Raw genomic sequence first — 13,228 nt, forward strand, 5'->3', positions numbered from 1 at the left:
TTTATTTGCAAGTCCTGTTTGTGAAAAGTGAGAAGTACTTCGGATGCAAACGAGTTCAGTATTCTTTGATTTTGCCTTCTGGAAATGGGTGGCAGAGGGCTGGAGATGATCTCAGGCTCCCGGCAGATGCAATTAGCCTTTCAAAGATGTCATCAACATCCTCCCACGGTACTCCTAGAGGTGGATTGGTATCGGTTTGTCTGCCTGGCTGTTTGCAAATAAGAGTTTGTCATGGGTAGTTCGAAGCCCTCTGATTTCAGGTCTGTTACCTGGAATACATGGATGAAGTAATTGCCCTAAAGTAACAGTGAGGTAACCCTGCATTCCAGTTTTGTGTGTTGCTGTCACACCCATCAAGTTGTAGTAAGTCTGTGGTGTCTTTAATTCAGAATTTAGTCAAGAAGAAATGCATTTAATATAGGGGAAGCAATATGGGGAATGTCTAACACAAAGATATATTCATACCAGCTTCAAGATTCGTTGTGGCTATTTTTAGAAAATAGTTAATCTTGATTTTTTTTGTCTTTGAACTAGTAATGAGATTCTTTACCTGCTCTACAAGTAAAGTCCAGTAACATTGTCTGTGCTTTTCCTTAGGCTATTTCCTTAATCATCAGTGTTTACTTATTAGCATAATACAGTAATGTGATGGAACTGTTTTTGTAGAACTGTTCAATTCGGGTTGTTTGTTGTGCTTTTTTGTGGGTTTTTTTGTTTGTGTTTTTTTTTGTTGCCCTGCTTGAACATTTGTCTTAACAAAAAGCTTTTTCAGTAGTTGAATATTGCAGTTTCTGCAGTGACGGGGCAGCTGTGCAGATGGATAGTCTAATCAGAGTGGGAAGACTCGTAGGTTTGTGTTTTTCTGAGAAACCTAAAACGCTTCTAGAACTGAATAATTTAGGAAGAGTAAATGCAGCTGATGAAAAATTTAAATGAAGTTCACCCAGGAAGTAATGCTTTGTACAGACTGATTTTTGTGACAAATAATGATTCAAACATTAGATCTCTTGAACAGTCGTGTGTGTGAATAACTGTTTGACTCATATGCACATAGTTCAATATTACTTAGGCTAAATATGGCGTTTCCTTTGCTAGATGGTCAATACCGTGATTCACATGTCTTACGCATTTAAAGGGAAAAAATTCCTAAAAGATGCAACAGTATTAGCTATCTCAGCAGTCAAGGAAAAGAGTGAAAAATAATGATTCAACTAAAAGTTTGTGGTTCAGTACATTTTTGTGAATCTGAAGGCTGAAAGTGTTTTTTAATCACATTTCTAAAAAACAAGATCTACTTATTCTAATGTCAAGGAGAAGTAAAGCCTGAAATGCTGATAAGGATTTCTTTTTTTTAATAGATGGTCTGTGTTCTAAAAGGGCTAGGAGTATATTTCGGGAGATGATGTCTCTAGTATATCGTGTTTTCTTAATGTATCAAATGACTTCAAGGGTGGCTCGAGGAGTTGCTTTTATCTAGGCTTTATTGTGGTGTTTGTATCTGATTACCAAATGAAACTCAATGCAGATCCCAGAAAAATATGCTCTTCCTCTAAAGACCAATAGTGTTTAACAATAGAATGGTTTTTAAAGTGTATTTTTGGCGTGTACATTCAGCTGAAGACACCCCCGTGCTCCTTTTGATTTTTCTTCTAATTCACACAAAACTTCACTCTAAAGTTTAAGAGAATTTCTTGTCAGTGTAAATGCGACGCTAGACCAGTGAAATTTTTACTTCCTTTGTTGACAGCTGCAATGCTAAAATTAAGAAAACTACAGAAAGTGATAGTCTCCAAGGTTCTTTGGGCTTATGTTGCCCCTAACATTCTCAGTTGTTTTGCCTTCATTCTGTGTTTTCTCAGCAGGGCCATATTTTCATTTCCTCTGAATCATACACAAGTGCACATGGGTAACCCTGAGATCACACTTTTTTACAGACCTTTCAGGTCACTCTAAGCCTGATAAGGTATCCTTGTCTTGAGCTTAAGTTGTGCATTTGAGTCATTAAAAGGAAGCAGAGGTCTGCATCCTTAGGGGGTTTGAGGGTGTGGAGTGGGATCAGTCTTACTTTGGGGAGTAAAGAGAAGGTAACTGAGCAGGAACTGCCTGTAACGAAAGTGATTTCTTTGGCTTTTTCCTGTGTTATGTTGCATTACTTGCATTGCAGTCCAGCTTCTCCTGTGTTAAGCAGTCTGTGGCAGTAACTTCTCTGGCAGGGTTGAAAACACAGAGTAGTAACAAATGTTTTGTAGATTTATGTGCTCCGTTCAGAACTACTCCTTTCTGCAGTAGAAAAAGCCAGAGTTTTTAGTTAAAGCAAAGCAAAACTGCTCAGTCCAGCACAAAACTTAACGACCAAGAAACATATTGAAGTGTTACTAGAATGCTAAGCAATTCTCAAGTAATTTACAGAAGTCTGAAATACTGGGGAAAAAAATTAATTACTCTTAACTAATGGCAACTGTATGTCCCTGTGATGTGAGGAAAGACAAGGGTTGAGGTCTTTGCCTCACCTGTAATGCACAGGTGATTGTGGAAATTTTAGAGTGTCTTTTTAGCCTGTTATCTTGCTGAAATTTGTTGCCTTGGAAATCGAGGTTAAGTAATAGCTGAATATTTTTGAAATCGCTAGATGTTTCCAGTCTGATCAGTCAGAGTGATTTCTTTTGGGAATGATCATTGGTGATTCTGGTATTCAGGAATATTAGAGGTCAAGTATTTGTGATGTGTTTCTACTTTTGTGTTGAAAATCACTTCAGTGGTAGAAGCTTGAGTCTTTCAGATTGAGGCATGCAGCTCTGGAAATGCACATGAAAATGTGAAGAACTGGAATATTTTAAAGTTAGTCCTCAAGGATTTTTCTGTAATGGTAGCTTTCCTTTTTTAGCGTCACTGTGATTCATTGACTAAATATGTGGCTTCAAATTATGGCCTTATTTAAGCTAAACAAACACCCTGCATTGATTGGGGCAAACTTATCTTCTAGTGTTCTACTACATTATTAAATGGACAATGTTGGCTTTAATGCACATTAAAAAAATCTGTTGGCGTAATGGAGACTGGAAAACACCATCAAAATTACCATATAGAATTGGAATTTATGTTTGTCTATTCCTGCTAACGTCAGAGCAAAAACTAGTATTACAGAGTGCTGATAAATTATGTAGCCTACTACATTTCTTCTGCAAAGTATTGAAGTAGTTACCTGAAATGCTGCCCTACTCGGTGATTTAAGTGGCAAATAAAATCGATTCTTTAGTGATGGGCTAAATAATACAGCCTCATGTTCACTTACATTGTTGTTTGATAAACCCAGTGGATTTTCATTTTTTGATAGGCAAATGGCAGTTAGAATTAAAAGCTTTGCATATCTAATTTTTTGAGGTTTTTCTTGCCTAACTCAGTGATTGTGTGTACAAAACAGGACGATGGTGGAAAATCATGTTTTGCTGTGTTTTGTCACTGCCAGTGACTGTCCTTTGTCAATTTTAAGTGCTGTGAAGATGCATACTTGTGCTACAGACAGCTTGTGAAAAGTCAAATATTTTAAGGAAAACAGGAAGGAATCTGGAGGTGAAGTTTAAAATCAGTTGATGTGCACCTAGTGCCAGCTTCTGCCTCCCACTTATGAAATCCTCTAACGTGCAGATTGGTTTTTTCTGAGGCATTGGAAAGGGGTTTCTTATAAGGAAGGGTATTGAGGTAACTCTGCGGAACTTCCATCAACAGGAAGAATTCAAAAGTGGTGGTTAGGACGCTGCTTTCCGGAGTTTGCTGGTTTGCATGCTGACCAGTAGGGTTTCATTATTACCTTCTACTCCTGTATTTCTCCTTTTTTTTCCAGTATTCTCTGCACCTGAATTCAGACTTGTGCTTCCTTAATGAGCCAAATTATGTTGAATAAATATTTCAGTTACTTAAAAATTGTCTGAATAATTAGTGATTATAAAATTAGAAGGAATTGTAATCATCTGTTCAGACCACTCGACGTAAGTGCAAGTGTGGTACCTAATTAACTTCTCTAAGAGGTACATCTGTAACTGGGGACCATCTGTTTTTCAGCAATCAGTCCTCATTGTTAGTGTCAGTTAAGTTTTTGCAGTTTAGGGCAGTCTTCTGGTGACATTTATGTCTTTCATTAGCTCGCATTTATCTAGCTTTGAATTCCAGCCGCTGACTTGTATTGCAGCTTTGTCCTCCAGACTGATGATTGTTACCAAACTCTGGTTCCCCGAGCAAGGACTTAAACTGATACCAGTCTCCTCGTGTGTTTCTCATAGACAAAGCTTCTGGAGTATTTTGCTGTAAAGGGATTTTTTTCTAACAGATTTATTGTTGCTGTTCTTATCTCAGCTTCTTCATTGAATTTTGGACATATTTTAGATGCAGTGTTGGTCACGTGTCTCCTGAGTACAAGGGCAGTATGGCTGCCTAACTAAATGTTCATTTGATGGTTATCTGGGAATTACATTCACTGTGGTGCTTGTGTGTTATTTTAGAATACTGTGTTTAAATGATTACTTGCTATGGTTTTCAAGCCTATTTCAGGGTAGCTCCTATTCCATCACTCTGGTATGGGTTGTTTCTTGGTTAAACTTGAAGATATATATCTAAAAACTGAGCTGAAATTTGTTTAGCAACAGCTTTCTTCCTCCTATACTACTGAACTATATAATTGACCAAACTTTTTGATTACATACTGCTTTCTCAATCTCTCCGATACATTCTTTATCAGTAACTTTTTTTTTCTTCTAGAACCGTCATGAAAATGTTTGCTTTGATGCCAGGAATCCAACCTCACTAGATTCTAATCCTCAAGTTGCTTGATGATACCCTGTCCTTTGATGAATACGGGGACACATTAGGTAACCAACTTATGATCTGTTCAGTGTATACTCTTTTGCTTTTATGTTCTAACTTGTGGGTTGAAATACTGTTCCATATGAAGCTGGAGATCTGTCTCTTCTAGAACAGTATTATAATCAAATAAATCTGATATCTTTTCTAAGTTGTATGATGGCTGCATAGTTTAGAAATCTGTATGTAGCATGGGTACATTAAGGTTGATATCTGCATGTTGCTTTGTCAGAAATCTGTCCTCTTCAGGAAGAGAGGTCTTTCTGCAGTCACACACACCTGAGCAGACACCACGAGGTATTGCCTTGCTGCTTACTGTAACCGGCCTGGGTTTTTCACCGGTAGCGAAGGGGCCGTCTGTGTTCCGGTTTCCTCTTTGGAAAGTGTGGTGTGGGAGTCTTGAGCAATATACCAGATATTTCTTGGTGGCTGACATGAGATGACGTTAGGAAATGTATGTGAGTAAAGTCAGAAGTCAGCACCTAGGTTCAGCTCTTCTGCATGTCCAAAAAGTCAGTGCCGTGTTTCTTAGGGTGCTGTTTTGGCAAAAAAGCTTTCTGAGGGGACTTCCTCTATCATACCAGACTGTGTGTCTGAAACTAATTGCTGGGGGGGGGAAAAGGAAGTCTGCACAAGACTGTCTCCCTTGAACTGCCTGAGCTAACTTGAATGGAAAATGGTCACTGTTGTTCTTTTTTTCTGTCTGTGCTCCAGATTCATCTTTCCCGTGAGCAGCAGTCTGCTGTAGATTCTACTATGTGTTAAGATCTTTGAGATTCTGTAGCTTAAGACTGCTTTACCCGCGCATAATTACTTCAGAGATCCTTCTGACTTATTAGCTACTGGTCAGTGATAATGATAGGAAATGGAGAGAGGGCTTGGAGCTTACTGGTCCATCTTTCTGTATGGCTGTCCTTAATGAAGAATGAAATTTATTGGGGAAAAAAAACTCTCCAAGGGATCATACAGCTTGACCAGAGACGTGCTGTGGTTTGTCTTGCTGTCTGTGGCTTGCTCAGCCTTCCTTTTGATGAGTAGCCGCTAAAAATGATCCGGCTTGGATAACAGTCTTTTCTGTAAGCTTACTATTCAGAGTTCCCTTAAAGCACAGCTCTCTACTCTGAGGCGATTCATGAAGCAGAACTGCATCATATGTTTCTGTGAAGTGATTCATTGCTTGCAGTGGAAGTGGCAGCCTCCAACTCTTCTGATTTTAGTTGGAAAGGATTGCTCTCTGTGGCCTTTTGCAAGTTCCTGTGCAGTTGTTTAGTGGCAAAAAGCAACTTCATTGGCACTTCTCTACCTCTTCTTTTTTTTTTTAATACCTATATATTAGGCATATAAGTGTATAATTAGAACGCTTTGTTCTTGAAGCATGAATTGAACTGATATTCTGTGTTTGAAGTATTACAGGCTGTTCAAAGGGAGTACTCACTATCACTCCCCGTTCACTACCTGTTGGTAAGCTAATTAACTGTTGAACTAAAGCAATGTAATAAGCAAGCCCAGTGCTGGTGATCTGGATATACTGAACTGCAATAGAGAGAAACGTCCCTGGCAAAGGCACAGAGTGTTACTAAACCTAGAGGCTTTTAGACTTGACAGTAAGGAGGAGGTTGATTTCTGTTGACTTCTGCATCAGGGGTGAAAGGAGGAGAGAGCAATCAGAATGAGTGATTTTTTTAGAGACTCATATGTGAATTTTCAGAAACTCAGTGAGGAAAGAGTTGATGTGATAGCTATAAAAGCTTGTGAACTGAATTACTTGGGATCTTGTTAGCTGAACTGAAAAGCAGTTGCGATAAGACTAGTTGTACTTTGTTGCCTAAAATGGAAGGTAAAAACCGCGTTCAAACCAAGGATGTGGTTGGTTCAAGTGAAATTAGCAGTCTCTTGTCTGAGTAGATTGTGTATGTTCAAGAAATCACTACAGTGTGCAGGGGTAGAAGCAGTTGGCAGCAGTGGTTGCACTGGTTGCCTGTAGGCACCATTTCCTTAAAGTCGAGGGAGGGTAAATATTGTACCTGTCTTGTACCTTTCCTGGTAAGAGATCACTTGGGGGAAACAAAAAGAAAAGTTGTGGCTCTTGGTGTCAGAACCATCTTTCTCCTTGCAGCTGTGCCCTGCTCCTTCTGCCGCGTTACGTGGCTGCTCTAAACTCTCATTGCTGATTTAAGAAATGATCAAATGCTGTTTCTACCTCAAGCTGCTTGTGCAACTTTAAGGGAGGGTTTATGTGGGAGGATGAATGAATGTTTGTGTAGCCATACAGTGAACCAGATCAGGGAAATTACCTGGGTTAAAACTAACCTGGAGAAACAAGGAAGTTTTAATCTGGACATTTGTCTCAGCTGAAATTGCTTTGCGGCTGTTGAAAGCTTGAGCTGCTGGAGGAAGGGATGGCATAGGAGTGAAGGAAAAGTGAGAAGAGGATAGATCTTGTGGCAGCTCTCCACTCTGTGGGATAGGTTAAGCAGACTGTTAGTATCACTGATTTACAAATAGTGCATTTGTTCTTTAATTGGTAATTTGACTATTTAATAACTTTCTTCTTTTTTTATTATTATTTTAGACGATGGGCACTGCATATTAAGCAGCGGTGGAAGACTGAAGCCCATTTGGGGACAGAATGAGTTTAAAAGATGCTGACAGTGCAGTTTGCCAGGCAAAGGCAGCCTATAATCTTCATATTTACCCCCAACTCTCAACAGAAAGTGCTCCCTGCTGCAAAGTGACAGCAACCAAGGACAGCACATCTTCAGATGTTATCAAGGATGTGATTAATATCTTAAACCTGGATGTCTCGAAACATTATGTGCTCGTGGAAGTGAAAGAATCGGGCGGTGAAGAATGGGTACTTGATATAAATGATTCTCCTGTTCATAGGGTTTTACTTTGGCCTCGTCGTGCTCAGGATGAGCATCCACAAAAGGATGGGTACTACTTTCTTTTGCAAGAAAGAAACACTGATGGGACCATCAAATACGTCCAGATGCAATTGCTTTCCAAGGAGACAGATGCTCGGCGATTGGTTGAAAGGGGTTTTCTTCCGTGGCATCAGGAGGACTTTGATGACTTGTGCAATCTCCCCAACTTAACGGAGACAACGCTCCTAGAGAATCTCAAATGTCGCTTTCTAAAACACAAGATTTATACTTATGCCGGAAGTATTTTGATTGCGATTAACCCCTTCAAGTTCCTGCCCATTTATAATCCTAAATATGTCAAGATGTATGAGAACCATCAGCTTGGGAAGTTGGAGCCTCACATCTTTGCCATTGCTGATGTGGCTTATCACACGATGCTTAAAAAACATGTTAATCAGTGCATAGTTATATCGGGTGAAAGTGGGTCTGGCAAAACTCAAAGCACAAACTTCTTAATTCACTGCCTCACAGCACTGAGCCAGAAAGGGTACGCAAGTGGTGTGGAGAGAACTATTCTGGGAGCCGGACCAGTTCTGGAGGTAAATTTGTGCTAGAACTGCCTTCTGTGAAAATAGGTTTTTGAAAACTTCAAATAACTGCTGTTGAATACTACTCTTGAGTCACCTACTTGGTTTAGGCTTTAATATCAGTGGACTGCATTGGTGTTTGGCCGTGTTGCTAGACTGCTTCTGATTGATTTTCCTTAATTCATCCTTCCGTTCAGTTGACTTCCTGTTGCTTTTAATTTATATTTGATTTAGCTTTCCACCACGAAACACTAATCTTCTGGGACAGAGGTTACCTGTGTTTTCCATCTTAAAGTTTTGTTGGCATTTGAATCAAATCATAAGTAAATGCTTTCATGAAATGATTGTTCCACTGCAACATTAACTGCTTAGTGTGGTCATGCCTTTGTGTGTAAGCATGTCCTGCAGCAATTAGATGAACTCGCGTTTTGAGGGAGTGATTTCCTTTCTGCAGTTGTTTGTTTTGAAGAGAGTAACATTGTTGGGAAGAAAGTGCGAGTCGGTGCTGACTTTTAATGGCTACAGCCTTTCTAACAGAAAGCAAAACTAAACCCATGAGAGGGTACTGCTTACCTTGCATCGGGTGACAACAGGACAAATTTAAGCGGATCCTTTAGGCTTCAGCCTCTCCCTTTTACTCTCCTCTGAAAGGAAAAACTCTGGAAGCTTGGACAGATCTTCAACAGCAAGGAGGTTGAACACAAGCATTTTAATTTTTCAGTTTTAACATTCTCAAACGTGACACTTTCATAACAATAAAGTAAGCTTTGTTTTTAAGCTGTTAAGTAAAATGTGAAAAAAACAATGAAGTTAAAGTTTAAACCGTGCTGCATTTATGTGATTGGAAAGCTTTTCTGTAAAGAATGAGGAATAGCTGCAAGTTCTTTTTTGACTTGCTTTCTGCTGCTTGAAAGAAGAAGTAAAATTGCTTGAGGTTTGTTGGCTGCTGGAGTTCAAGTTTGCAGTTCTAAACAGAAAACAGGAAGGGGTCACTGTGGAAAGCACTGTTTGATCAGCTGATCTTTCTGCCTTTTGATAAAATTAACTGTTTCAGATCCTAATCTACTGGACGTGATCAGCTGTGTCAAACCAGGGAGAGAAAGCAAGATCTTCTTGTGGTTTGTCCATTGAGTAAGAAATGCACATACCCCTGGATTCAGAATTAAAATCTAACAGCTTTGCTGGACTCACAGGTCAATGTTGTGTATGTCCAGGAATGTCTATGAAGAAATATTTGGTTTTTTGCTAAGGTGAGATTAGTTGTCATACGTATTGCAACTTCTTCGGAATTCCGCTGAGCATTTAGTAATGCATTTCATGAGCAAATAGTCTCGCTAGCTAGGAAATGTGATGACCAATTGAAAGCTTAGCTTGCAGACTTGCCAGATGGTTTCTGACATAGCTGTTGGAGTACGTGCTGGCTAAAATTTGAGGATTTTTTCTGAAATTCTCAGAGAAACTTCTGCTTCAACTTCTTTGAGTGTATTTGTCAGTCACAAATTGATTCAGTGTAAACTTGTTCTCCTAAATATTGCAAAAGGTAAAGGAATAACAAATATATAAAACAATGTATGAACATCTGAATCCTAAGGCTTTCAGAACTGAACATACGTTTTTGTATTAAAAGTATTGACTTGAAACTCACAGAGGCTAAGATTTGTCCAGGCTGAACTAAATCCCTGGAATACCTGTGATTTTGGCAGAACCGTATTGAAGGCAGTGGGAATGTACTTCTATGTTCACATAACTGCAGCGCACATTAAAGAAAAATGATGCTGTGGTGGTTTAGAACATAAGTAAAATCAAACTACTCTACTTGGGATGCCGCAGAGTGGATTCAACGGGCAGTGAAGCTTCCATGTTTCCCACTACGGATGCTCTTGTGCAATTCCAGTCAGTAGAAGTAATTTAAAAAAGAAAACAAGTCAACTCTTGGTCTTGGGAAGGAATGCACAGAAAGCTGACTTTGCCGTGTTGAAGTTGAACTGGTCACAAATTCTAACAGAAAAGTTGGTCACTTCTAAATCCAACTGTGGTGACTCATTTGGGATTTTACTGAAGGGAACTAAAGTGGTAAAAGGGAATTTTTCTAAAATGGGTGTTTCAGGGGACTTTTTGCATGAAAAGTTTTGTAGTGTGCACAAACAATTTGAGAATGTTCTGTTTAGTTTTGAAGTTTTATTCTGAGTCCTCTTGAAAGCTGAAAATATACTCTTGACTGAAGTCTGTTTCCCTGACTTTTTTATTTTGTAGAATTTGGTTGCATTTTGGCTCAGAACTTCCCCTTTTTAGTGACCTCTTATTTTCCTGACACCTAAGTAAAATGTGTCTGTTTATAGGCTGAACTTTCACAAAAGTTCAACAAGTTGGAGCAAACATTTCTAAAACAGAGAGGTGTTACAGGGATGGATTTATAATTTTATCTTCAGATACTTAGTGAACCTGCAAACGTACTTCTTACCAAATCCTGTTTCTGTGTTGTCTAGCTAATCTCTCTTCAAATCTGTAGGGAATTTGTAGATAAACTGCTGTTAGTATTTTAGCTCTAGACTCTGGAGAATGGAGTTACAGCTTTACCATGAGAGGAGGTTTGACCTTAAAAGTTGCTTGTTGTTACCTTCTCAAGCATTTGCGGAATGAAGTGCGAGATACTGAGACAACGTAGTTAAAAATGAAAACGGGCACTGGCACAATTGCTGTCACGTGTGCCAGTGAAAGGACGGCTGGTCACGGGTCACTCTCTGATCCTCAGATGCTTCTTGCTCAATCTCAGCACTGGAGCTTGAGCTGTTTGTAAGATTCTTTCTTGGGGATCTAGTAAGCGGAGATAACTTGTACCACTGCTGGTTATAGTGGGCACTGCTCTCAGCTTTCTAGAGCAAAGGAATCGTAAAGGCCAGCTGCTTCCATGGGACAGTGGTCCTTCGGCACAGCCTGAAGCCGTGGCTTGTGCTGGTTTTTAATAGTTCATGAGACCTAGAGTTGCCTTGTCCATACGGGAATTGCTCTCAGGTTATATTTTTAACTGTTTCTCCAGGCTCTACTGAAGAGCAGTTTCTTTAAAACTGGTAGGAAGATAAGAGAAGGCTCTGTTTTAAGACACTCCTGACTTTTCCATCCTCTCCTGAAGGTAGTGATTAAAGTATAGTTCCTTGACTTGGAGTTTTGCCTTCTCGTGACTGTCATTTCATTTACTCACAGTTGAAGCCCTAAGAAAGAATTTACGTTTGGGGGGTCGAATTGGGAGTAGCAAATCAAACTGTTTCTTTTACAGAGTCATGAAGGTAATTAAACCTTTCTATTCATCCTTAAGAAATTTCCAAGGAATATTTATTTTCCTTTCATTGGGTGAAAATGTCTTACAGCGTACGTTTCAAGTATAGAATGTACAGTGTGCAGTCTAAGACTCTGGACTTATTTTGGAGACCTAAAATTAACTTTTCAGATTCTTCAAGCCAATTAATTTAATAAAGTGGCAGAAAATGGAGCGAGGGAGTGGGAGCATGTACCGAGGGACCTAGTAAGAGGGGAATTGGAGCTTCCTCTTCTGCCAGCAGAGCTGCTATTGGAGCTTCCTCTTCTGGCAGCAGAGCTGCTGTTGGCTTGCTGTCTGTTGTTAAAGTGTAACCCTTAGCATCCGGGGTTTGCTACAGAAGTTATTTTCTTAGTATGCTGAAAGGTCCTTTCCCTCAGCAGTGGAAGCTAAGTATGTCCATCTGTCCCACCCTCCTGAGATTGTCCTGACTTTTTCATGTGTTACTTTGAAAAGGGTTGCTTATTTCCGTTTGGATATGTTCGTGAAGCTTTCTGAGTGTCACTGAACCGTTCTTGGAAGAGAATTTAAGCCTGAATAAAATGGAAAGTGCAAGAGGAAGCATTCATTAAGCGGTCTTCTAAAAAAGGCAGTTGTAAATATGAATTAATTAATATTGATAGCACGGTCAAGTGGGTGATATTTTCTAGAGCTAAACATGTTAAAAAGCTTGTTGAATTCCATTGTAGAAAGTAAACTTCTCTGCTTTACCATTCTATGGAAAACAGAGTAGAGCAATTTGCTGTCAGCTCTGTCCCATCGTGCTTGTGGTTTTGGTATAAGACGGACTTTAGCTGAGTGGTGCTTCAACTCTGGTTTTCATTTGTATTTGCCATAAAAGTCTGCATATATATTTAGTGGGTGTAGTCAGTTCTATTTAAGGGAAAGTAGTTGTTTTGAGGCTACTATCTGCTTGTGTTTGTTTTAAGAATCATAATCTGAGGAGGAATGGAACTTCCTTTTTCCATTTGGTTCTATCTTGCTGGGTTTTTTCGGTATAAAAGCGTCGTTGCATACTTTTCCCTGCTGCACTCATCTTTTTGGGGGGAAAAATCACCTTGTCCCTTGTACAGTCTTATCATGTGGCTTGCTTAGACTTCCCCAGGACATCACACAGCGCGTGGAGTCACAAAGTGACCCCCAGCACTGCGGCATCTGCGCTGAGGAGTGGACTCTGCGGCGTGCTTGTGAGGAGCACTGCTAAACTCAGCTCAACCCCGAAGCAGTCGCTCCCTCCTCTAGGGTGTAGCTTGAGCCTTCGCTGTCGTTTGGCACGTTCAAAGATCGGGCTGTGCAGTGGTGGTTCTGCCATGCATTAGGGTTTGCATAGACACTCTGATAGCTTTTTCAGATTTTGACAACTCTGGCGAAAGAATTAAGGGAAATTTCTAGTTGTGTTCCTGAGGTGGATGGCAGGAGCATGTGTGTGGTTTGAGGTTTTCTTTTTACAGCGAATGAAAGGAGAATTTTTCTGAATCCTTTTAAAGCTGTCACTGTTGTGGGAGCTTTGAGTAGCAGACTCCAGTGTATGACTCGTGCATTCCAAGGTAAGAGGATGGGTTGGATGACTTCCTGACGCCCAGAATAGGCTCTTCCAACTCCGATTC

General features: G+C 39.8%; 1 protein-coding gene across 1 annotated transcript in view; it reads left to right on the forward strand.

Annotated features, from left to right (window-relative positions):
- Nucleotides 1–7,483: 7,483 nt before the first annotated feature.
- MYO9B (myosin IXB) overlaps nt 7,484–13,228 on the forward strand; it is a 31,445-nt gene continuing 25,700 nt past the window's right edge. The window contains 1 exon segment of the mRNA XM_009867535.1: nt 7,484–8,320. Within this exon segment, the coding sequence (XP_009865837.1) occupies nt 7,484–8,320 (837 nt within the window).

The sequence above is a fragment of the Apaloderma vittatum genome, unplaced genomic scaffold (genome assembly GCF_000703405.1).
Source record: "Apaloderma vittatum isolate BGI_N311 unplaced genomic scaffold, ASM70340v1 scaffold15794, whole genome shotgun sequence".
Taxonomy (NCBI): Eukaryota; Metazoa; Chordata; class Aves; order Trogoniformes; family Trogonidae; genus Apaloderma; species Apaloderma vittatum.